Source organism: Thalassophryne amazonica, chromosome 7, assembly GCF_902500255.1.
Source record: "Thalassophryne amazonica chromosome 7, fThaAma1.1, whole genome shotgun sequence".
NCBI lineage: Eukaryota > Metazoa > Chordata > Actinopteri > Batrachoidiformes > Batrachoididae > Thalassophryne > Thalassophryne amazonica.
Window position 1 is genome coordinate 73,400,848 of NC_047109.1, and position 25,614 is coordinate 73,426,461.

The following is a 25,614-nucleotide window of genomic DNA, read 5'->3' on the forward strand; positions in this document are numbered from 1 at the left end:
AAGTCCTACGAGGCCCCTATTGTAATTGCGCTGTTTATTATTATTATCATTATTATGCGCAAAATGAAATTGAAATTTCGGCCTTTTCCCATGCTCAAAAACTCACCAAACTTTGCAAGGTCATCTGGTCGGATCCGAATTTTGATATTTTGGGGGTCGCCCACATGGTCGCAGCGAAATTGCAAAATAGCAGCCCCTAGAAATTTTCAAAAACCCCTCCGCATTGGGGTTTTTTCATCGTAGCCTCACGAAATTCGGTACACATATTTACGATGCTAGGACGCACAAAAAAGTCTCTTACCGTCATGGTGAAATGTCAACAGGAAGTCGGCCATTTTGATTTTAAGTTTCATTTTTGAGGTAATTTTTGCCATTTTTGGCCATTTCCAGTACTTACATTTGAACGAACTCGTCCTAGGGATTTCATCCAATCGTCTTCAAATTTGTCAACATCATCACGACACAATGGTGATCAAAAGTTATCAAAAGAGTCTAATTAAGTCAAAAGGCGTGGCTGCTAGGGGTTGTCAAACTTTGGCGAGCTTTTCGGAGCACGCCGTTTCACTTCGAACGGCTGTCACGCCCACATACTTAATCGCAGATCCGTCAAACTTTCTGGACATGATGAGGGCTCTGCCCTGAATGTGTGCATATATTAACATCCCACCTGTGCCATAGCGCCCCCCGGTGGTAACAGGAAATGTCCTATTTTTACTTTAACAGGTCATGATGTCACATAGTTAACCCAATCAACTTCATTCCACTTCTAAAACACGCAGAACAAGTTGGTGAATGTAGGCGATGATCGTATGTCGAAGGGTGTGGCCGCTATGGCACCGCCATTTTGACCCTTCGCCATGGAAATTATACTTAAACAGGCACTGATGTCACATAGTTAACACCATCAACTTCCTTCCACTTCTAAAACATGCAGAACAAGTTGGTGAACGTAGGCGATGATCACCGTGAAGTTATAAGTAACGGCGTCCGTGTGGCGGCGTGCCGAATATCACCCCTTCGCCACGAAATTACGTTCTTCGTTTTGACGGCTTTAATTTTGTCATATCATCATGAAAATTGATACACAGGTCAAGCACGACAACCTCTTACAATTCATAGGGGTGTCGCCCATGGGCGTGGCAAAATGCCTCAATAGCGCCTCCTTGAAACTTTCAAAAACCACTCCCCATAGGGGTTTTTTGGAGTAGGGAGATGAAAATTGGTACACATGTGTGACTTGCATAGATGTACAAAAAAGTCTCTTGCACCATGGGTCTCCTCCAAACAGGAAGTCAGCCATTTTGAATTTTTTTGTCATTTTGCCATGATTTCCACACGTTGTATTTGAACGAACTCCTCCTAGGGATTTTGTCCAATACACTTCACATTTCTTTCACAGCATCCACAGATGCTACTGACCAAAAGTTATCGAAAGCTTTTCTCTATGTTGAATGGTGTGGCCGCTATGGCGCTGCCATTTTGAAACTTTGCCGTAGAACAACAAGTCATGATAACTCCTTCATGCTTTGCCTGATTTACATGAAACTTCACGTGTGATGACAGTTCAATCAATCAATCAATTTTTTTATATAGCGCCAAATCACAACAAACAGTTGCCCCAAGGCGCTTTATATTGTAAGGCAAGGCCATACAATAATTATGTAAAACCCCAATGGTCAAAACGACCCCCTGTGAGCAAGCACTTGGCTACAGTGGGAAGGAAAAACTCCCTTTTAACAGGAAGAAACCTCCAGCAGAACCAGGCTCAGGGAGGGGCAGTCTTCTGCTGGGACTGGTTGGGGCTGAGGGAGAGAACCAGGAAAAAGACATGCTGTGGAAGGGAGCAGAGATCGATCACTAATGATTAAATGCAGAGTGTTAGTCAGTTGGCCCCTGAACACACCTGCCCCCTCTGTTTGTGCTCTGAGCGCCCCCTAGTGAATGAACTATCAACATGTCATAACTCCTTCATGCATTGTGTGATTTGCTTGAAATTTTAACTGAGGTGAGTGGTTGCCCCTGTACACACATGCCCACATCTGGACACAAGGGGACACGCAAGCCTGGTAGGCGGTCGCACGGAACGAGGGCCCGTATATGACTGCTTGCAAGTCCTGTAACACTTCCTGGGGGATTCCCAAACCAGCTGGGAAATAGAATCCCTCCAGTGTGGCTTCGGTCTTCTCTGCCTCCTCCCAGTTTGACCTGCCTGGAAGACTTCTCTTGGGAGTTTTTTTTTTAATGAATCAAATATAAACAAAACAGGTACTGTACAAAATCTTGAAATTGTTGCATATATGAAAATAAAAAAAGACCATAAGGGGCTTTTTGTTATTTAAAAATAAAAAAGAAAAGAAAATATAGGGCAACCAAAAATTTACAGATAATATTTGTCTATAAAAGAAACTAAGTTTGAAGCATTATTGGATTCAATCAATGATAAGGGCTTATAATAAAGTTTTAACTCAATGAGTAATATTTGGTTTTGTCTTGAAAAAAAATACATTTGTGTATGTAATGTTTGCTTAGTGAAATTATATTATTAATATCAAAGTCATTATTACAAAATGTTCCAAATTTGATGTCTGTAATGGTTAGATCACTGATCCAAATTCCTTAAGAGACAATTCATTGTTGAAGGTCAAGCTAAAAGCTTTGCACTGTTTCACACAAAAGGAGCAGGTCTTCAGTTCCAGTCTCACAAAAGCCACATTTACCTATCCATTTCGAAGATCTATTTTAAAAACTCGTTAGTTAGATAAATATTGTTATAATTTTAATTTTGAGTTATTTTGTCTTTGGCGAGACTGGAAATGTTAATCTTTAGTCTAATCTTTTTTATTTCCTCCTTTCCAAAATCTTTAATAATATAATCTCTTTTGAGTGAATTGATGAGACAATTATTAAATAAGTTGCTTCTTATAATCTTGTTGTTACATTTGTAATCACAGAAATCAATACCATTAATGCAAAGTTGTCTTAAGGCAGGTGTGACTTTCACATATATTATATCCTGTTTAATCATAATTATATTTGTTCTGGGTACAGTTGATTTTAAATTTGTCACAGAATTCAATGTGATGTAAATTATTTCCATTATCATGTATAAAGTGGGCCAAAGTCCACATTCCTCTAGAGCAGGGGTGGGCAATTCATTTTTACAAGGGGCCACATAGGGAACCTGAATTATGCCCGAGGGCCACACCATCGATAACTCAGCTGTCTCCCATTACAAATTTTACAAAAAATGACCTATTTAATAGCTTTTATAGGTACTTTTTCTTATTGTAAAAATATGTAAATATTTAAATATACCTAAATAAACCTCTCTAATGATTTGCAACACACAAGCTTGACATTTTTAATATATGTAATAATAACCACAGACCTCATGAGGGCCGGACAGCGACATGCAAAGGGCCGCATGTGGCCCCCGGGCCGCAGTTTGCCCAGGTCTGCTCTAGAGAACCATTCAGAGATAAAAAAAAAGAGATTTTTTTTGTTTGTTTGTTTGTTTTTTTGTTAACCTGTATATATCTATTGTTCCACACTGGTTTGTTATGTGAAGTTGTGTTTGAATATAAGTTTCCAATAGAGAAGGACCTCTTGGTGGAAATCTGGAAGTTTCAGAGGGAGTTTTTAAGGTAAAAAAAAATCACATCTTAAGAGAAAATTCAGTCTGCCTACTTTTTCAAAACTCTGATTGGGTATGTAAAACCATAAAGATTGTTGATTTTGTGAACAATGTTTCAACCACTTAATTTTTATCATTCCATTCATAAAATCAAATTACCACCTCCATTTTTGTAAGATTTAATTCAATCCTGCTTTGCTATATAATGGCATTTGTTCCTCCAGATGAAATTAAAATTAAGACTATTGATAGTTTTAATAATTTGGGGTGATATAGGAAGAGAATATGGCATACATATTAATCTAGATAAACTGTCCAATTTTGTTAACAATATTCTGCCAAATACTGAAAGATCCCTTTGTAGCCACCTGTTCAGGAAAGATTTGCAATTGTCAACATTGTCTTTTATATTTGATTTTTCGGAGATCGCTTTGTCTTTGGTCACCACAATACCCAAATATTTAACCTCTTTTTCCACCTTTATATTGTATAATGATTGCATGGACTGGTCTTTTAATGACAACAATTCACATTTGTTTAAGTTTAACTGGAGTCCGGAGGCTTTTGAGAAAACATTGATAACCTGCAATGCTATGGGAATTTGGAATTCATTTTTAAGAAATAGTGTTGTGTCATCATCAGCCAACTGATTTATTATAATTTGTTTACCCATAAAATCCAGTCTGTCCATGACACTTTTTAATTAAAACAGATGGAATTTCTGCAACCATTATAAACATCAAGGGAGAGCTTCCACACTTCCCTTGGGAGTTGACCAGGGGGCATTGTCACAAGATGTCTGAACCAATGCAAAGAAGCAGTGACTCTACTCAGAGTCTCTCCCGGATAGTTGGCATCTCACCCTGTCTTGGAGTCTGTGACGGAGGCCATCAGATGTTGTGGTGTAATAGTAGTCAGAAAAGTACACTCCCCAACAGCTAAAACGATTCTCTGGCCACAGGGCCAACATCATACAATTTGTTGACTTGTGTTCTCTCCAAACATTTTGATGACCCTCAGGTTGACAGTTTTGATATGAAAAGGATTTAAACTGAAAAAAATAAACATTATAAAATTTTTTAATTTACCCTTTCTATATAAATGTGGCTGGATTTGTTGTCAAATATCCCCAAACTCCCATAATTCAGTGTCTGTATGTTAAAAATAATAAATAAAATAAAAACCACGATTTAAACCAAAACTGGCTTCTTATGTGACCTAATGATGCTTTTGGTATGAATCAAGGCTGCACACGAAATGTTTTTGTTTTCTGAGAGAATGCCAGAGAAACACCATTATCTATAATCAACCCCCTGCAAACTTCACTTAAACTACTAATGTTACTCTAAAGTGACATAAAAAGACAGACCGAGTCAGGTGGCAGAACAAGGAATAGATACGCCTCCAACAAAATATATAATATTGACCACGAGATGGCGCCAGATATAGACTAGAGCTAGGAAGGGCATGGCAAGTCAGCGTACGCTTTCCGCGACAGATGAATGAAGCTTTGTGGCGTTTTCAACCATTTTGAACCTTTATATCGGTAAATGATTCATTCAGATCAGTGACCAGTAGTGGCCAAAGCGTTCTCTGTAATTAAAACACTGATCTTTATATATACAGATCAGTGAACTAAAAGTAAATTAATGTAAGTGATTTGGGTCAGTGTTTCATGTATGAACGAATCAGTCTTCGACACAAGGTTTGAAGACTTGGCGTCATCATCGAATGGGGCGTGGTTAGTGTTCAATAATCAGACGGATATTTTTGTCATTCCGCTTTAACTTGACTACTGAAAACTGACTCCAGTTAAATTTGCACTTTTGGAACGGCTTTGGAAACAACTCGATCCCAAATAAGTAAGTTTATCTGTTTGTGACATTGTGTTTTTGTGTTTAATACCTGTTGTGTAACGCTGGTCTGTGTTTTTCCACACGCGCATTGTTATTAAATGTTAGCTACCGATAGCTTCGAAGCCCATTAGGATCTTTCACTCAATTTTTTAGCTTAAGTGAGTTCAGAACACCAGTGTAAATATTAAGTAGAGTTTGATGACCTGTTGTTTACGGTACTAGCAGTTGCCGTGTTTTTGGGGCTGTTGTTGGTAGAAGGAGCAGCGTTATAAAGATTGATAGAGCCATATCTGATCGCTGTGTTGACAAAATTTCTGTTTCTACACGTTTACAGCATCTGGACTTCTTGTTGGCCTTCTAGATGTTTCACCAAGTGACATATTCAGTTTTGTGTGAATGTGTTTAATATAATGTTGTGCGTTTGTGTTAATGTTACATTTCATGCTGTCATCTGGTTCATAATTCTCTGGTTATAGACGAAGTGGGGGAGCATCATGCCTGAGCATAGTATAGATCTTTAGTTTTAATTTGAAGGTGTTTACAAGTGAATGCTGTAGGTGTTACAAGACTTTAATTTTTTTTAAACAAGTTATCTACCCATCGAAGGAGTAGAGTCTGATCATCCATGCCTGCCTGTTTGTTTACAAGATAACTCAAACACTACTAGAAAAATTTCAATAAAATTTTATAGTGTGGTCATACTTCCAGTCCTGTCTAAATCAGCAAAAAGCCAGGAAAAAATTGTAAAAGGCTGAAAATTGGTTTACACATCCACATGGGGTATATTGCATCGTTATTAATATACTGGTAGAAATTCTCCCCACGATAGGAATTTGACATCCTATAATATTAATGATATATTTGATGACATGTTTTCATATGCGCTACACGTGGGCAGCTCATGCAGAACAATGACGGAAGGCAGAGTACAAATCAGACAAGGAAGAAAATTTAAGTCACCCGTTCAGCACACGGTTATACAAAGTGATTTTACTGTATCATAAATGCATCAATGTGATGAAGGGCTTTCAGAACCACAGAGTAATTTTTCGGTGTGAGCTCATATCTGCTCCATGCAGATATGAGCAACAAGTTTATAATTGCAGAATTGTGACGTCTTGTTTCGACCGAGGAAGCTCAAAAAGTTAGAAGTTTGAGAGACAGTTAGTCTTCACTTTAGCTTAGCTTTTGTGCTGTCTGTTGTATGCCATTGGTGTGACGGAGAAAAGCAAGTTAAATTGTTTCACACATGCATACCGTACATTTGCACTTGCTGTGTTGTAAGAAATGGAGCTGCAAACATCTAGTAATGTTGACCTACTGTACAAGTCAAGAATTAATGTTCCCTTGATGAGGTATGTGTTCTCTGAGTGGCCTCTATTTTTTTAAGCTGTACGTAACGTAGGAGACAACAATGAATCTTCAGTGCAGGGAAAACATTTTCTTTCATAACAAGCTTTGCTGTTATATATGCAGAAACATTGTTTTTCTAACTTAGCTTATTTTCACTTTTTGCACAGCTCACATAATATTGTTGTCATGCTGTATTGTTTTAATATTGTGGCATAGTTTGAGAATTTGCATTCATTTTCAGCCTCAAGGCAAGATTTGAGATGTTCTACACTTGCGGACCCAATGAAGCTATGGTGGTGTCTGGTAAGATGAGAAAATGTCCATGTGTTCAGTATAGCTTTTAGTACTCACAAGACCACAGGATGTTTAGAAACTCAGAATATTCCCTGATGGGGAAACAAAGCAGTTAAGCCTCTATGTGGATGTAATGATTGCTGCAGGTTTAGGTTCCTGCAGCATGAAGTGTGTCATCATAAAAGCAATAATGGTAAAAGGAACAAAGCCGCGTCTATGTAGGAACAGTAAACCAACATCATGTGAGCAATTTCTGGTCACATGTTTTGTCTTAAACTGTGATTGCACAACACTTTTTGTCAGATTGATGTAATCCAGTGATTTTTTTTTCCACCATTGTCTTGAACAAATCAGCTTCAGTGTATTGTGCAAATTTTGATGTGGATAAGTTTCATTAGATTTAAATAATGCAGGGTTGAAAGCTGAGTGAAGATCTTAAACAAATGACTGAATAAATAGTTTAAACTTTCTGCCTGTGCTTGAATGGTATTGCATTGATGTGCTTGTTTCCTCTTCAGGCTTTGGCCGGTCTCCACCTTTAATGATTGCTGGAGGAAGAGTGTTTGTCTTCCCATGTATTCAGCAGATTCAGAGGTTACCCATGTCTTGTTTCTCTGCGCTCTATTTAAGTATATTATTGCCATATTTACAGCTTGAATCGGTGTACCACTCAACTAATAAGGGACATAAATGACAGTAGTGGAAGAATATGCAATTAAAAATGTGTGTTGTCTGTATTTTACACAGCACGCTATTAGCAGCTTGGTGAAATGGTTTCTGGTTCTGATAATGGGCTCATTTTCTTCTTTTGTTTTGCTTTTTGTTCATGCTAACTCATTGTGTTATTCCCGTCTTTCCCAGAATCACTCTGAATACTTTGACTCTCAATGTGAAGAGTGATAAAGTCTACACCCGCCATGGTGTCCCTATTTCTGTCACTGGGATTGCACAGGTATGTTTCAAAGACAGGGTGATTAAAGTGCCCTAAGTTTAATTATATAGCACCATATCACAACATAGGTCCACCCCAAGGTTTTTCACATGGGTCAAGTCTAACCTGAGTAAGCAGGTAGCCAACAGCAGTAAGGTAAAACTCCCTTGGGCATGAAATAAGTTTGTTGCTGGAGTCACTAATCTGTGTTTGTATTCATTATTGTAACAGATTTAATATATTTTCTGTAGATGCTAATAGACAAGGCAGTAGCTTGACTGCTATTTTCTGCAGGTGGCTGTTACACATAAAGGCCTCATTAATACACTGTTACTGTGTGAATATTATGTTAATGGAGGCTTTACACTAAGTAAGTCCCTTTGGCTGCTGCCTAGTTTTCACTCTGGGTCACCACAGCAGATCCACCTTGGATCTGCATGTTGATTTGAATGTTTTATGCCGGTTGCCCTTATAGAAACAACTCCATATTATATGGAGAACGTGCAGGGGTGGGGATTGAACTGGGAACCTTCCGCACTGGAAACATGCACTTAACCGCTTATTCACCACCCCTGCAGGCTTTACACTGTATAGGGTATAGGATGGTTTCATAATGAAAGGTTTTTAAGAAACTGTCCAATATTGTCATTTAAAGAACAAGAAACACTTAAAAATGAAACTACTGTATTTTTTGGAGTATAAGTCACTGTTATTTAAAATTTTTTTTTACTAGTTTGGGAGGCTCTGCGAATTATACTCCGTTGCAACTTGTATACGGAAACTTCACAAGTGTGTTATTGATAATAGTAATTATAATGACTATTTATATAGAACTTTCCTACCAATCAAAGCACTAAACAAAATCAACTCCAATAATAAAAGAATAAATACCAGTAACAAAAAATACACAACAACAATGCAAAAAAAATCCCAAATTAAAGAGCTCATAACACAGAAAAAGGTGAGACTTATAGCTCGGTGCGACTTATACGTATATGGCGTTTTTTTCCTCTTCAAGAGTATTTGTTGACAGTTGCGACTTTTACTCTGGTGCAACTTAACCTTCGGAAAATACAGTAAATACAAAATAAATCAATAATAATAGGTGCTCTCTCCTGCAGTCTTTCAAGACCTATCAGTTTGTTCAATTAATTTTTAAACTTGTAATGGATTACTTATTAGTGCCTTTTGTTGTATTTTTAAAGGTATGTTCACACTATGAACATACCCTACACTTACAAAAAAGTCATGGGAGTGGGGAGTGGCGTTATTTTGCTTCTTTAACCTTTTGACCCCTCCGCATCCATGAATGTATGTCAGTGTATTAAAATGTGCAGTTGAAAGCATAAGTACTCGTAGATGTATTCGTCAGTAGTAAGGGTGCATCGAACACTTGTTTCAGTTGTTTATTCATCTGTTGATTATTTTTAAATAATAGTTTTTAGACTATAACAATAATAAATCTGTATCAGAAGTTCCTGGAACCCTATAAATATCAGTATCTTAATTTGTCAACCAGAGTCTAATACACAACCAGTTTTAAATGATACAAAACACAAACTCAGCAAGCACTTACCCAGAGAATGACTATCATCTTTAACTTACGTATAAATTACTTTTTCTCTCTATTGCCAGGTGAAGATCCAGGGACAGAACAAGGAAATGTTAGCCACTGCTTGCCAAATGTTCATGGGAAAGTCTGAGGCTGAGGTCGCCCAGATTGCCCTGGAAACGTTGGAGGGGCACCAGAGAGCGATCATCGCACATTTAACTGTGGAGGTTGGTGTGATGTGATAACTCACATGTGGTCTAGTCTGATCACTCATCATTAACACTGCGTCTGGCCTTTGTTATGGCCTAGTTGATATTTCTCACAAAGCCTAATTTCTGACTAATGTTCTGCATGAAGTGATGGATCTACCGTTTTGTGTAGGAGATCTACCAGGACCGTAAGAAGTTCTCAGAGCATGTTTTCAAGGTGGCCTCCTCTGATCTGGTCAATATGGGGATTGGTGTCGTCAGCTACACGCTCAAAGATGTTCATGATGATCAGGTGACATAAAACTGATGATCAAAGCAGTGGAATGACTGGAGCTATAGTGTCTGAGTGACTGTGACTTGCTGATGTGAAAGCTTTTAGCTCTGGAAGATTTATTTTGTTTCATTAATGCACCTGACTGATTGTTGTTGATGGTCTCTGAGTCAACCATCGCTCTGTCCATTAATGATAAATTAGACCTAAGTGCTTCTGCAGCAGCACACAGTCTCCTGTTTTGTTTGCCGAATACACCGCCTTCATTTTTTTTTTTCCCCTTAAGCATCTCAATTTTTGGTGTTTCAAAGATGAGCATCACTTCTCTTTTTCCCCTCTTTCTTGCTTTCCCAGGACTACCTTAACTCACTGGGTAAAGCCAGAACAGCCCAGGTGCAGAGGGATGCCAGGATCGGAGAGGCTCAGTACAAACGGGATGCTGTGATCAGGGTAAAATAAGATTTTTTTTTTTTTCTGCCTTCTTTCCTGTTATTTCCTCTGTGTTGTGGTTATTCTCACAGGCCTAATTGGATTTGAGTTTTGATACTCTATGTGGGACTTTAGGGTTCAACAGCGATAAGTCCAATTTTCATTTAAAATTGCCCAGCATCTTTTTGGATTTTGTCCAAATTAAGAACTCAAACAAATATATTTTCGGTGTGTTGTTGCTGTGTACAGGAGGCACATGCCATGCAGGAGAAGGTGTCGGCTCAGTATAAAAATGAGATTGAGATGGCAAAAGCCCAGAGAGACTATGAGCTGAAAAAGGCTGCCTATGATGTTGAGGTCAACAGCAAGAAGGCAGAGTCAGAGATGGCATACCAGCTTCAGGTACAGTGCTCCGTTGACGGGCTAAACCACATTTGTACCCATTATAGTGAAGAAAAACAAATCCATGTACAAAGCATTTGTGCTGTACGTACAGACTCACTCTGTGCAGGATCCTCAGGGAAGCAGCTCATGGTAAATGTAAAATAGCTGTGAGTTTTTGGCAGTGAAGTGAAATTTGCATACACTGTGTGTTTATATGACCTTTATTAACCAGTTAAAACCAACTGAGAACCAATTCTCATTTTCACTGATGACCTGTCTGAGACATCAGCAAAAGCATAAAAAACACAAAATAAAATAAAAATGATGAGTTTAAATGAATGGGATCAAGATTAAAAACATCAGACACCAAAGGCAGTTTAGTGAATGTTCTTTGAGGAATAGAACTGAAAAAAGATGGTGCACAGCTACAACAGACGATAACTTGAATTTTTGAACATGTTAAGTGAGAAGAAAGATGTAAGTTTTTGTGTGTTTTATAGTGAGTTCCAATTGTCTGCAGCAACAAAACAAACTAAATGACGAACAAAAACTATATTAGCTTTTGCAGCCAGTGTTGTAGCGACCTGGTGTGAAGGGATGGCCAGTTCACTAGTTTATGGTTATCACAGTAATGAGTGGTAAAAGGTGTACCTGTGGCAGAATGGATTGCTGAGTGGTGTAGTGCATCAGGTTTGGTGGAGGTTTCCCTAGTTGCCAACTTTCCATTTTTAGATTACGTCACCATAATCAGTGAGGAATTATGGTCATTTTTACATGAGTGTATTTAGTAAAATGAGTGAAGGAAGCCTTGTTCCAGCACAGAAGACAAAGTCTAGCTTTAATGTTTGCCGAGTGATTATTTACTTGGATGTTAAATAAGAGTGATAAATCCAACCGTATCCCAAGGTGCTTATAGTTGCTAAGAAACTCCTGTGCCAAGCCATCGGTACCAATTACCCGATGATGTGTTTTTACAAGTTATGGTAGTGCATTTAAAGTGCCATCCACCATAGTAATAATGATTAGAATGATTTTGTATAGCTCTTTCATGTAGAAGGTTTATAGTGCGCTATATAATGTTGCATTTACACATAACGACGACAAGTCACGAATGCCACGAAGTGCACATTCTTGGCCGCTGATCACGAATGTGACTATTCAGGGCAGAGGCGTCAGGTGTCCTCAGGAACTGCTGCAACCTGTTACCACACGTTACGATTAATGGCACATGTTGCCGGAGAATTATCAGGAACCATTACGCACGGTCAAGAATAGTGTTCCGCGTTGTTACGCGCTATCGCACGCTATTGCGTGTAACAGCGCATCATTAAGTTCTGTCACGTTGTGAACGAGGTGAATTGTCTCCACACACACACCCATATTCATCCAACCGAATTCAGATCGCTCCAGTTTTTCAGAAGAACTTTGTGACTGCATGCGTAGTTGGGCTCTGTGCCATGGAGTGGTGCAGAGAGGAGGAGGAAGACAGCGCCAGATGTGTGGTTTCATGCGGCTCTCCTCTGGCGCATTTTCCCAAACATCAGGCACATGCAGCAGGTGGAACACCTGCAGGAGCGCGCTGAAGAGCACTGAAATTCGACTTTTAGCCGACTTGGTGTCAGCAATCAAACTGAATGTTGTGCAGCAGGGTTTAATTGTGCGCACGCTTCTTCCTCCGCCGGACTGGAGGAGGTGCAGAGATGTCGGGCAGCATGTGAGTCTCCTCTCGCTCCTCTGGTTGCTCAGACTCGTTCTCCCGCTCATCGGTTACAACAGCAGGTGGAACACCTGCAGGAGCGTCCTGAGGAGCTTCAGCAGGAACTGTGGAACGACATTTGGAGCCGAGTTTAATTGTGCGCACGTGACAGAAAAGTGATTCGTCGTGGTGCGCAGTGAAATGAGACGCAGCGTTACAAGTCGTGTCAAAACTTGACAGTTTCCGTGTCACTTCGTAATAACGCGTGACAGTTTGGGCTCCAAGAACCATCACAGGAACCACTACGAACGTTGTCACTATTAAGGAAAAATACTCATCAAGACGGATCAGTACGCTCAGTTGCGACCTCCACGACGTGAGACGAAATGAGGGTGGTGTGTGACATTCGTGGAAGATTTTTTGACAGGCAAAAACATGCTCCACGAATATCAAGAATATCACGCACCAACACGCACTATTAAGAAACCTATTCAGATGTGTTAAGTCACATTAAGAATGTCAGGAATGTGTCACGAATGACAGAAAAATGACATTGGTAACACATCTTGCTTATGTGTAAACGCACCTTAACATCAAAGGACAACAGTAAGAGAAAACGTATCATTCATTAAAGCAATCTAACATTGAAACATCAAGTGCAGATAAAACATACCAACCAGTAAATGTAGTTACATTAAATCAAATCAAATCAATTCAATTTTATTTATATAGCGCCAAATCACAACAAACAGCTGCCCCAAGGTGCTTTATATTGTAAGGCAAGGCCATACAATAATTACGGAAAAACCCCAACGGTCAAAACGACCCCCTGTGAGCAAGCACTTGGCGACAGTGGGAAGGAAAAACTCCCTTTTAACAGGAAGAAACCTCCAGCAGAACCAGGCTCAGGGAGGGGCAGTCTTCTGCTGGGACTGGTTGGGGCTGAGGGAGAGAACCAGGAAAAAGACATGCTGTGGAGGGGAGCAGAGATCAATCACCAATGATTAAATGCAGAGTGGTGCATACAGAGCAAAAAGAGAAAGAAACACTCAGTGCATCATGGGAACCCCCCAGCAGTCTAAGTCTATAGCAGCATAACTAAGGGATGGTTCAGGGTCACCTGATCCAGCCCTAACTATAAGCTTTAGCAAAAAGGAAAGTTTTAAGCCTAATCTTAAAAGTAGAGAGGGTGTCTGTCTCCCTGATCTGAATTGGGAGCTGGTTCCAGAGGAGAGGAGCCTGAAAGCTGAAGGCTCTGCCTCCCATTCTACTCTTACAAACCCTAGGAACTACAAGTAAGCCTGCAGTCTGAAAGCGAAGCGCTCTATTGGGGTGATATGGTGCTATGAGTTCCCTAAGATAAGATGGGACCTGATTATTCAAAACCTTATAAGTAAGAAGAAGAATTTTAAATTCTATTCTAGAATTAACAGGAAGCCAATGAAGAGAGGCCAATATGGGTGAGATATGCTCTCTCCTTCTAGTCCCCGTTAGTACTCTAGCTGCAGCATTTTGAATTAACTGAAGGCTTTTCAGGGAACTTTTAGGACAACCTGATAATAATGAATTACAATAGTCCAGCCTAGAGGAAATAAATGCATGAATTAGTTTTTCAGCATCACTCTGAGACAAGACCTTTCTAATTTTAGAGATATTGCGCAAATGCAAAAAAGCAGTCCTACACATTTGTTTAATATGCGCATTGAATGACATATCCTGATCAAAAATGACTCCAAGATTTCTCACAGTATTACTAGAGGTCAGGGTAATGCCATCCAGAGTAAGGATCTGGTTAGACACCATGTTTCTAAGATTTGTGGGGCCAAGTACAATAACTTTGGTTTTATCTGAGTTTAAAAGCAGGAAATTAGAGGTCATCCATGTCTTTATGTCTGTAAGACAATCCTGCAGTTTAGCTAATTGGTGTGTGTCCTCTGGCTTCATGGATAGATTAAGCTGGGTATCATCTGCGTAACAATGAAAATTTAAGCAATGCTGTCTAATAATACTGCCTAAGGGAAACATGTATAAAGTGAATAAAATTGGTCCTAGCACAGAACCTTGTGGAACTCCATAATTAACCTTACTCTGTGAAGAAGATTCCCCATTTACATGAACAAATTGTAATCTATTAGATAAATATGATTCAAACCACTGCAGCACAGTGCCTTTAATACCTATGGCATGCTCTAATCTCTGTAATAAAATTTTATGGTCAACAGTATCAAAAGCAGCACTGAGGTCTAACAGAACAAGCACAGAGATGAGTCCACTGTCTGAGGCCATAAGAAGATCATTTGTAACCTTCACTAATGCTGTTTCTGTACTATGATGGATTCTAAAACCTGACTGAAACTCTTCAAATAGACCATTCCTCTGCAGATGATCAGTTAGCTGTTTTACAACTACCCTTTCAAGAATTTTTGAGAGAAAAGGAAGGTTGGAGATTGGCCTATAATTAGCTAAGATAGCTGGGTCAAGTGATGGCTTTTTATGTAATGGTTTAATTACTGCCACCTTAAAAGCCTGTGGTACATAGCCAACTAATTAAGATAGATTGATCATATTTAAGATCGAAGCATTAATTAATGGTAGGGCTTCCTTGAGCAGCCTGGTAGGAATGGGGTCTAATAGACATGTTGATGGTTTGGAGGAAGTAACTAATGAAAATAACTCAGAACAATCAGAGAGAAAGAGTCTAACCAAATACCGGCATCACTGAAAGCAGCCAAAGATAACGATATGTCTTTGGGATGGTTATGAGTAATTTTTTCTCTAATAGTTAGAATTTTATTAGCAAAGAAAATCATGAAGTCATTACTAGTTAAAGGAATACTCGGCTCAATAGAGCTCTGACTCTTTGTCAGCCTGGCTACAGTGCTGAAAAGAAACCTGGGGTTCTTATTTTCTTCAATTAGTGATGAGTAGTAAGATGTCCTAGCTTTACGGAGGGCTTTTTTTTAATAGAGCAACAGACTCTTTTTCCAGGCTAAGTGAAGATCTTCTAAATTAGTGAGATGCCATTTCCTCTCCAACTTACGGGTTATCTGCTTTAAGCTGCGAGTTTGTGAGTTATACCATGGAGTCAGGCACTTCTGATTTAAGGCTCTCTTTTTCAGAGGAGCTACAGCATCCAAAGTTGTCTTCAATGAGGATGTAAAACTATTGACGAGATACTCTATCTCACTCCCAGAGTTTAGGTAGCTACTCTGCACTGTGTTGGTATATGGCATTACAGAACATAAAGAAGGAATCATATCCTTAAACCTAGTTACAGCGCTTTCTGAAAGACTTCTAGTGTAATGAAACTTATTCCCCACTGCTGGGTAGTCCATCAGAGTAAATGTAAATGTTATTAAGAAATGATCAGACAGAAGGGAGTTTTCAGGGAATACTGTTAAGTCTTCAATTTCCATACCATAAGTCAGAACAAGATCTAAGATATGATTAAAGTGGTGGGTGGACTCATTTACATTCTGAGCAAAGCCAATTGAGTCTAATAATAGATTAAATGCAGTGTTGAGGCTGTCATTCTCAGCATCTGTGTGGATGTTAAAATCGCCCACTATAAATATCTTATCAGAGCTAAGCACTAAGTCAGACAAAAGGTCTGAAAATTCACAGAGAAACTCACAGTAACGACCAGCTGGACGATAGATAATAACAAATAAAACTGGGTTTTGGGACTTCCAATTTGGATGGACAAGACTAAGAGTCAAGCTTTCAAATAAATTAAAGCTCTGTCTGGGTTTTGGATTAAGTAATAAGATGAAATGGAAGATTGCTGCTAATCCTCCGCCTCGGCCCGTGCTATGAGCGTTCTGGCAGTTAGTGTGACTCGGGGGTATTGACTCATTTAAACTAACATATTCATCCTGCTGTAACCAGGTTTCTGTAAGGCAGAATAAATCAATATGTTGATCAATTATTATATCATTTACTAACAGGGACTTAGAAGAGAGAGACCTAATGTTTAATAGACCACACTTAACTGTTTTAGTCTGTGGTGCAGTTGAAGGTGCTATATTATTTTTTCTTATTGAATTTTTATGCTTAAATAGATTTTTGCTGGTTATTGGTGGTCTGGGAGCAGGCACCGTCTCTACGGGGATGGGGTAATGAGGGGATGGCAGGGGGAGAGAAGATTTAACTAGATTTAAGATAAACAGACAGTAAGTCATTTTTAAGATGGGCATTAAAGGATTCAGTGGAAGTGGACTTGTTAATATCAACATGCAAACTGTTCCACAAACATGTAAACGTATAGTTTTTGTGGGTTATCCTGTAGCACATCACATACACACTGTTTCTTCATCACTTGCTTGAGCAGAATCATAATATGCCTTCTCTGGTCAGATTCCCAACATTATATAGGATTCATTTTGAATGATTTAAGATTGAATATTGTTGGAATTTTCCTTTAGGTGGCCAAGACCAAGCAGCGCATTGAGGAAGAGAAGATGCAGGTTCAGGTGGTGGAGCGGAGTCAGCAGATCATGCTGCAGGATCAGGAGATCATCCGCAAGGAGAAGGAGCTGGAGGCCAAAGTCAAAAAGCCCGCTGAAGCTGAGAAATACAAGCTGGAAAAGCTGGCTGAAGCACAGCGGTAAGACGTGATACATAACATCAAACATAGTTCTGAGGTGTTAAAGATCTCTTTGTTAAAAACTCATTTAATATTTTGTTTTCTGTCCTGGGAAGTACAATACAATGTTTATTTTGAAAAGTATTATAAATGGGCTACAGCTTAATTATATTTTAGTTGTAATGGTCTATATAAGATTAAATTAATACAAAATAGTTAATAGTTGGCTAGATAGAACTTTATTGATACCCTTGAAAGACTCCCTCTGGGAAATTGAGGTTCCAGCAGCATTGTATAGCAGCACACAGGGTAAGAAGCACACAGAGTATCAAAAGTGCAAGAAAAAAGAAAAACAGTTTGAAAATATAAATATGAATACCAGGGTTGCCCACAGACAAGGGGTCATACAAATTTGTGTTTTAAAAAATTGTTTTAAAAAAAGAATTTATGAAAATTAAAAAAAAAAAAATCTAAAGTTATGTCAATAAATGACACAAGGAAACATGATGCTGAAAGTCAGTGTTTCCCAATCCTGGTCCTTGGAACCCAAAGTGCTGCACATTTTCCATTTGACACTGAATCAGAGCAGATCGGCTCAATCAGCTGTTGATTAGCTGAACACACCTGACTGAGTTGATCTGCTTTGACTAGTTCAGTGTCATGTGGTCCACAACCCGATCTCGGATAAGCGGTTGAAGATGAGTGAGTGGTCATATGGAAAATACGCAGAATTTTGGGTCCCAAGGACCAAGATTGGGAAACGCTTATCTAAAATGAGTTTGATACCCCATGAGGGACAAGAAAAGCAAAAGTATGTCTGTCCAAGTCAGCTTCTCTTTTCTCCCAACAGCCTGCAGCTCATCATGGAGGCTGAAGCAGAGGCCGAGTCCATCAGGGTGAGGAGTCCAACAGCATGCAACTTTCTCTTTTTCATTGTTCCTGTTTCAGCCGTATTACTTCATCTTTTTGTTACTTCATGCTTTGCTGTTGGGTAAAGTAATCGAAGTTTAAAATTAGAAGTTTTCCACCTTGCGTGGCCTGATGCTATCTTAGACTATAAGCATGCATTACTGGCTACAAAGCGGACCTATTACTGTGATTTGATCAACAAAAACAAGCATAACTCAAAGTTCTTGTTCGACACGGTGGCAACACTTATTCATGAACAACCACCTGTAGTTCACTCTCCTTTTACTGCAGAAGATTTCCTGAATTACTTTGAGAAGAAATTTGAAGACATTAGGTTAAACATATCCCAGCATGCCCTAACCCAGCCACTATGCCCTGCTATTGAGGTGGGCGCCATTACTGAGGTATTATCTAGATTTACAGAATTTGATAGTATCTCACTAGGCGTGCTGACGAAACTCGTAATGTCAACAAAAAGCACAACCTGTTTATTTGATCCGATACCAACAAAACTGTTTAAGGACCTGTGGCCCACTCTTGGGCCGACTGTGCTGGAAATTATTCATCTTTCTTTAACTTCTGGATCTGTTCCTAAATGTTTCAAATCTGCAGTGATTAAGCCATTACTTAAGAAACCTAATCTTGACCCTAGTGTATTGAAAACTATCGGCCGATATCAAATCTATCATTTTGTTCTAAAATTCTGGAAAAAGTGGTGTCATGGCAGCTCGTGGACGATCTTACTGAGAATAATCTCTTTGAGCCACTGCAGTCTGCTTTTAGAAAATATCATTCCACAGAGACAGCTCTCACAAAAGTGGTGAATGATCTTCTGCTTACAATGGATTCGGACACCACTGCGATTCTGGTGCTGTTAGATCTCAGTGCTGCATTTGATACCGTGGATCATCATATTCTACTTGATATGCTGGAAAATTATTTTGGGATTACTGGGAGTGCCCTTGCATGGCTGACGTCATACTTGACCAGTCGTTCTGTGTTTTGTACAGTAATACTACCTCTAATCTTAGTGACATGAAATTTGGGATTCAACAGGGGTCCGTCTTAGGCCCCCTGCTTTTCTTCCTTTATATAGTGCCCCTTGGGCACATTTTGCGGCATTTTGGGATCACTGCTATGCTGATGATACTCAGTTATACATGCCATTAACTGCTGGTAATCTCGTTCACATAAAATCTTTAGAAGATTGCCTTGCATCAATGAGAAGTTAGATGTCTAGAAACTTCCTACTTTTAAACTCTGATCAGACTGAAATGATGGTTCTTGGTCCAGTGAGACATCGGCATCAATTTGACCAGCTGATGCTTAACCTAGGCTCGTGTGTCGTACATCACACTGACAAAGTGAGGAACCTTGGGGTAATTTTTGATCCTACATTGTCCTTTGACCTCCACATTAGAAATATTACGAAGACTGCTTTTTTCCACCTGCGAAATATAGCGAAGATTCGTCCCATCCTGTCTATGGCTGATGCTGAGACCCTGATCCATGCATTTATCTCTTCTAGATTGGACTACTGCAATGTTCTATTTTCTGGTTTATCGCAGTCCAGCATTAGGGCTCTCCAATTGGTTCAGAATGCTGCAGCCAGACTTTTGACACGAAGCAGAAAGTTCGACCACATTACACCCATTTTGGCATCCCCTCACTGGCTTCCTGTCCCAGTGAGATCAGATTTTAAGGTTCTGCTACTAGTCTATAAAATTGTTCATGGACTGGCACCTCCCTACCTAACTGACCTAATTAAACCTTATGTACCGGCCCAGGCTTTACATTCTCAGGGTGCAGGACTACTTTGTTTCCCTAAGGTGAATAAGAAGTCTGCGGGTCACACTTTCTCTTATCGTGCCCCTATTCTGTGGAATGATCTCCCTGCGTCAATAAAACAGTCAGATTCTGTGGAGACTTTCAAGTCCAGACTTAAGACGCACTTATTTTCCCTTTCGTATGGCTAGCATACTGGTATAGTTTTGTTTTACGCTTTTTACTCTTAATTTATTTTATTTAGGAAACTGAGCGGGCTGCAGCCTCAACTTTACCTAAATACTGTGTCTTTTAGTGAAGCTTAGGGCTCGTGGCCGGCGATCACCTTAGTATTTCTTTTTTGTTTTTGTTTTTTTTCTCAGGTTGTTTAATGCTGACATACTGTATTTCTTGTCTTTCTGATGCCTGGTTCTGTTTTTTCTCTCTGTTTAAGGTGCAGCTCCATCCAGAGATGGGAATTGTGTTTGTGCTGGAAACCCTCCTGTCCTGTGCACCAACAGCATTTCTTGTATATTCCTTTTGTGAATTGTTCTGTAATTTATGTCTGTAGCATGGCCCAAGCAGAGAGTCACCCCTTTGAGTCTGGTCTGCTTGAGGTTTCTTCCTCAGAGGGAGTTTTTCCTTACCACTGTTGCTCTGGGGATTAGTAAGGTTAGACCTTATTTGTGTGAAGCGCCTTGAGGCAGCTCTGTTGTGATTTGGTGCTATATAAATGAAAATAAATTGAAACTGAAGTGCCACGTCCTTCTTCCTGCAGGTAACTGTAAGTGTAATGTGGTACAGTTATGTTGTAATTTTACCGTTCTGGAAGCTGCACCAGGGAAGTACTGTAATTGTACGGTTTGTCTGGCCATTAAGGTTCTGTAAAATGTTGAAGAATTTTTTTTTATTTATAAATTCTAATTTAAACTAAATGGAAACCCAACCAGAAAAGCCTGTTCTAAATTTCTGCATTACCAGTTGGAGTCTGTGATGCCACTCCCTGTTCAGGATGAATTTCTTCTAGCATTCCTGAACCTTTTTTTTTTTTTTTTTTTTTTTTTGTATCTATGTATCTGTAGATTAAGGGTGAAGCAGAGGCTTTTGCTGTGGAGGCAAAGGGTCGTGCTGAAGCAGAGCAGATGGCCAAGAAGGCAGAGGCCTTCAAGCAGTACAAGGAAGGAGCCATGGTGGACATGTTGCTGGAGAAACTGCCACTGGTCAGTCAGATTTTTTTCAGGAATATAGTTTAAATATGTTCGCTGGTGTCATCACAGTGTCGGTGCACATTGCCTGACATTATCTGCATCTTTATGAAGAAATAACCTCTTTAAACATTTTCATAATGCTGGCTGATACCTTTAGAAGAAAGTGTCTGACTTGTGCTGTAATATTTATATGAATGTCAATTGTTGATGTTGTGGGCAAAGTACTGAGCAGGTCTACTTCATTGCATTGATGTATTTTGTACTTTCAGGATATTGAATGTTGGTCAATAATTCATGAGGTGATTTACAACAATGCTGTTTTTTTTTGTTTTTTTTTTAGTAAGCAATTTTGTTTTTGTTTTTTTGTTTTTTACATTGAGCCTTTGCAAATGCTTCTGCACTTTAGATGGCGCAAGAGATCAGCAAACCTCTCTCAGCAGCCAAGAAGATCACGATGGTGTCGAGTGGTGGCTCAGATGTGGGCGCGGCCAAACTAGCAGGAGAAGTGTTGGACATCATGACCAAGGTGCCGTTCGCTGTGGAGAAACTGACCGGAGTCGACATCTCCCAGGTATGTGAGAGTATGAAAGACGTGCACGTGGTCCCAGTAGGTCAGTTTTTACTCCCAAACAGCTGTATGTCTGTGTTTCTGTTGACTGATGGAAAGAAGAGCATTATGGGTAATAAAACCATACAGAGGTTATTTTTGACCGGCCATATCACATTGTTGTTGACTTGACAGGTTACAGGAAAGTCCCAGCGTGTACATTAAGAAGAGGAGTGGAATAATCATCGGAGAAGCACAGCCTTTGCTCCATGTGCCTGCAACCGCTGTTAGTGACTCCTCACATCGCTGTCCTGTCAAAGTGTATTCATGCATGTTTCAGCTGCACATCTCTGGTCTGTCCTCTGTCTTCAGGGATTTAGTTTTTACTCCTGTATGTTGTTTCTAATTGTGTCCCTGTTCTGTTTGTGACCCAAAGCAGAAACAGATCCAAGGGATTGTCCATGTTTTTTCCTTCCTGTAGGAGAGATGTGCCTGAGCCGCCTTTGGCCGCTTACAGTTTATAGGAATTCCTGTGTTCTTTGGCTCTTCAGCTCCTGTAGTCAATATTTTAAGTACCTCCTCTTAAGTGGCAGGAAGGCATTTGATTTAAATTTAGGTAATTATCCAAATGTGTCTCAAAATGTCTTAACATTGTGAGATTTGGTCAACCTTCCTTATGATGTTACAAAGATGTTACAGATGTCCTGCAGAGACTCATGAGCCTCAACCCCCCGCCCCCTCCTTTTTTCTGCAAGCATCCTTAATTTCCCTACAGAAAAGACACAATCTATAGATTAATTTTCTTTTATTTTGAACAAGATTTAATGTAGAAAATCTTTAATATTAGAGCACTAATGAAAATGTATTTGTGCCTTTCAATTCACCAGATGCTGCTGAGATGTTATTGTATTCAGTGTATTGCTAGGATTCTTTTCTTTTTTTAAACCCATTACAGCATTTGACAAAGGTGAGTGAGGTGGTACCAGTTTATTCTCCTGGTCTTTCTGTTGTATCCAGTTGATTGTGGAATAACTAAAATTGTTAGGCTTAAACTATCACAGCAGTTGTACTGTTTGGAAGGATTTTGCTACGTTTTAGTATGAAGGCAGAAGGATGTGGTCGCTGGGGAATTAAGTGTTTCCTGTTTAAAGTGATGAAAGCATTTTGTGGTGGAAAAACCTGTGATGGCTTTTAACTGCTGCAGTAGCTTCTAGAGTCTTTATAGGTCGAGAGAAAAACAGAACATCACCAACCAACAAACTGCCTTATCAGCTGGTTGAGTTCATAAGCTTTCTGACAATCTTATATGTACTGATTTTTTATATATATATATATATATATATATATATATATATATATATACACAACACTGTGATTCTTAGTACAGATTTTAACTCCTGAGGTGAGAAGCAGGCGATTGATCAGACCTCAGGGGGGTGACGTCTTCATTTATTCAGTCTGTTTACCAACAGTCTAAAACTTTCCAGCTGCCAAACTTCAAGCATCTTATCACCATAAAGTGCCTGGACAAGAAAAGTAAAGTCACTTTGACACTTGCACGAATTTGATCTCTGCACCAGCACACAATCTGGCATGCCAGAGCGTAAACTTATTGTAAACTGTATGTGAGCTGTGCGTGGCTGCATGCAAGTGCGCAAAGAAAATTTTGAAATGTTCAAAATCTCTGGCACGCATTAATTTTGTGAACTAGACGTGAACATTGCGCAACCTATTCAAAAACAGTGTCACTGCAAGTGAATGTGTCTTACTGCCGCAGCACATCTGAATGATTGAGATGTAACACCCACAATAAACATAATTTTACAGATACATTATCTGACTCATAAAAGGAATGAAAATGCAACTGTTTTACCAATCCATTACAATATAAATATTATAATTACCTTTGAGACGATTCCAAATGCATTCTCCACCTCATGAAGCACACGAGAGAAGCAGCAGCTGCAGATAATTCCTGTGATTCCAGGAGTGATGAGAGATAGTTTCATCAGCTCCAAGTTCCGAGAGCAAATTTGTCATCTGCTACGAAATAATTATGTTATATAACACGGCATCAAACAAGACAAAGCAGGTCACATTGGCACAGCGAATTGCGCGGCAGTGCATGGATTAAATTCATGCAAGTGTCGAGGTGCTTCAGTGCTGGAGTGGTTTTACCAAAACACCGTCAGGGATTATGTCTCCATATACAGTTGCAATCAGTCTCCACATCTTTTGGATATTCTTGTTATGAATTGTTTACACTATTGTAAATTATTTGTGGTCTCATGTATCATCTAACCACAGTACTAAGTATATTGGCATAAAGTTCTGTCAATGGCTAATTTTCTAAATGTATTCATAGAAAAACATTTAAGGTGAAGTAGCCAATAAAACAGTTTAATCACCAAAGGTTTCTTCTGTTTTGTCATTTCACTGCTGTTTTAATATATAGTTTTAAGTTGAGGTCACACTGTTTATTTTTACATTTTATCATACAGTTTTCTCTAACACAAGTAGAACTGAATGTAAGCACTTAAATTCAAGGTGGCAGATAAATCTGAAATATCTACAACACTAATTTCTTTTGGTTTCTCCCATTTTTGCTCTGGGTTGACCCAGTGGATATCTCATGCCCTTCACTGTTCATGCAATTTCACATTGGGGCATGGGTGCTCTCAAACCACCAACTTTGTTGGGAGGAAGGTGTGTAAACTACATATACAACTGCTGCCACAAAACATCATGTATAGTATTACTTTTTAATACATACAGTGCCCATTGAAAAGGTAAAATGAGGTCACTTTACTATTTCAAAGTCAAACAAGATCAGCAGTTGTGGTTGATGGCAATTGTGCAACTGGACAAAAAGTCTCAACAGCTATGACAAGTTGCCCATAAGTGTAACAACTGTATTTTCATTTTGACTGTCAGCTCATCTTATTTTCACTAAAAGTTAACATCTTAAATGATTAAACAGTTGAGACCTTGCTGCACATTTGAGGAGCTTTTGTCGCCATCTAGCAGGCGATGTGAGAATTTCAGGCCTATTGTATATGTCCTTGAAATCCAAGGTTCTGTTTAAAAAAAATGCATTTATAAATGTCAGAAATGCATGATTAGATTTTATTTTTCTGGCAGGCAGATCCTTGAACTTCCATTATTAATGTATAACTATTTTGATTTTAAGAGCTGCATTTTAGGATGCAGAAGGTTTTGCTGTAACAGACTGATAAAGGACATCAATTTCTCTTGACAAGCACAACTTAAGTTATGAAAAATATATACAGTATCTAACCAGCCAGTGGCACTGAATCTGTACATTTAAGAAACTGCAATCAGCAGCAGTCTTGGATTTTTAGTAAATAAATGAGTGGAATGGTTTTTATTTGAAAAGATTAGCTTTATTAAAACATCTACAAAAATAGATGGCACAAAATACAATGGCATCAAAGGTAGCAAGCGCTCTAAAGAGAAACAGGAAACCCCCCCCTAACGAGTTTTCTATATATTAGTAAGGAAATTACAGTTCTGTCCTCAAAATATGTACATACCATTATGTTCAGCTTCAAAACACTAAGAACCAAAAAAAACAACAAAAAAACCCCCCAACAACAAAGGAGTGTCTAAGTACATACAGTATTCCAAAAAAACAAACAAAAAAAAAAAAAACAGGTTCAGTTTAACTACAGTGTATCAAAAATGACTTAAATGGCAAAACCATTCATAATCAGTAAACGTGTATCGTGTATCATTTCAGACTGACAGTGATATATAATCTGTAGGTACATACATTTAATCTACCGCGGTCATCTTAATGCGCTACATGGAATTATGCAGCCTTTTAGTCCAAAACTCCCAGCATTCCCTGTGAGCATTGTAAGTTGTACAGTAAAGTGTTTGTATGAACACCGGTTCCTTTGAGGAGTAAACATGTCTTGACATAGAACAAAAGGGTTTCATCCACTTAAAAATGAGATGAAATTTTGCCA

The 25,614-nt window shown here is 39.0% G+C and overlaps 1 protein-coding gene across 1 annotated transcript; it reads left to right on the plus strand.

Annotated features, from left to right (window-relative positions):
* The first annotated feature begins 5,337 nt into the window (after nt 1-5,337).
* On the plus strand, nt 5,338-22,554 carry flot1b (flotillin 1b). Its single transcript, XM_034174448.1, has 13 exons — nt 5,338-5,496; nt 7,085-7,146; nt 7,656-7,731; nt 7,999-8,089; nt 9,704-9,847; nt 10,002-10,121; nt 10,455-10,550; nt 10,779-10,931; nt 17,034-17,215; nt 18,045-18,090; nt 20,950-21,087; nt 21,482-21,646; nt 21,818-22,554. The coding sequence occupies exons 2-13, from the start codon at nt 7,104-7,106 to the stop codon at nt 21,845-21,847; spliced, it is 1,284 nt and encodes a 427-aa protein (XP_034030339.1). The 5' UTR covers nt 5,338-5,496; nt 7,085-7,103; the 3' UTR covers nt 21,848-22,554.
* Nucleotides 22,555-25,614: the final 3,060 nt, after the last annotated feature.

Excerpts from the sequence above, each read along its gene's own strand:
- flot1b (XM_034174448.1), top strand. The coding sequence starts at position 7,104 with ATGTTCTACACTTGCGGACCCAATGAAGCTATGGTGGTGTCTG. Across the intron at positions 7,147-7,655 it reads TGAAGCTATGGTGGTGTCTG|GCTTTGGCCGGTCTCCACCT; the intron begins GTAAGATGAGAA and ends TTTCCTCTTCAG. Across the intron at positions 8,090-9,703 it reads CTGTCACTGGGATTGCACAG|GTGAAGATCCAGGGACAGAA; the intron begins GTATGTTTCAAA and ends CTCTATTGCCAG.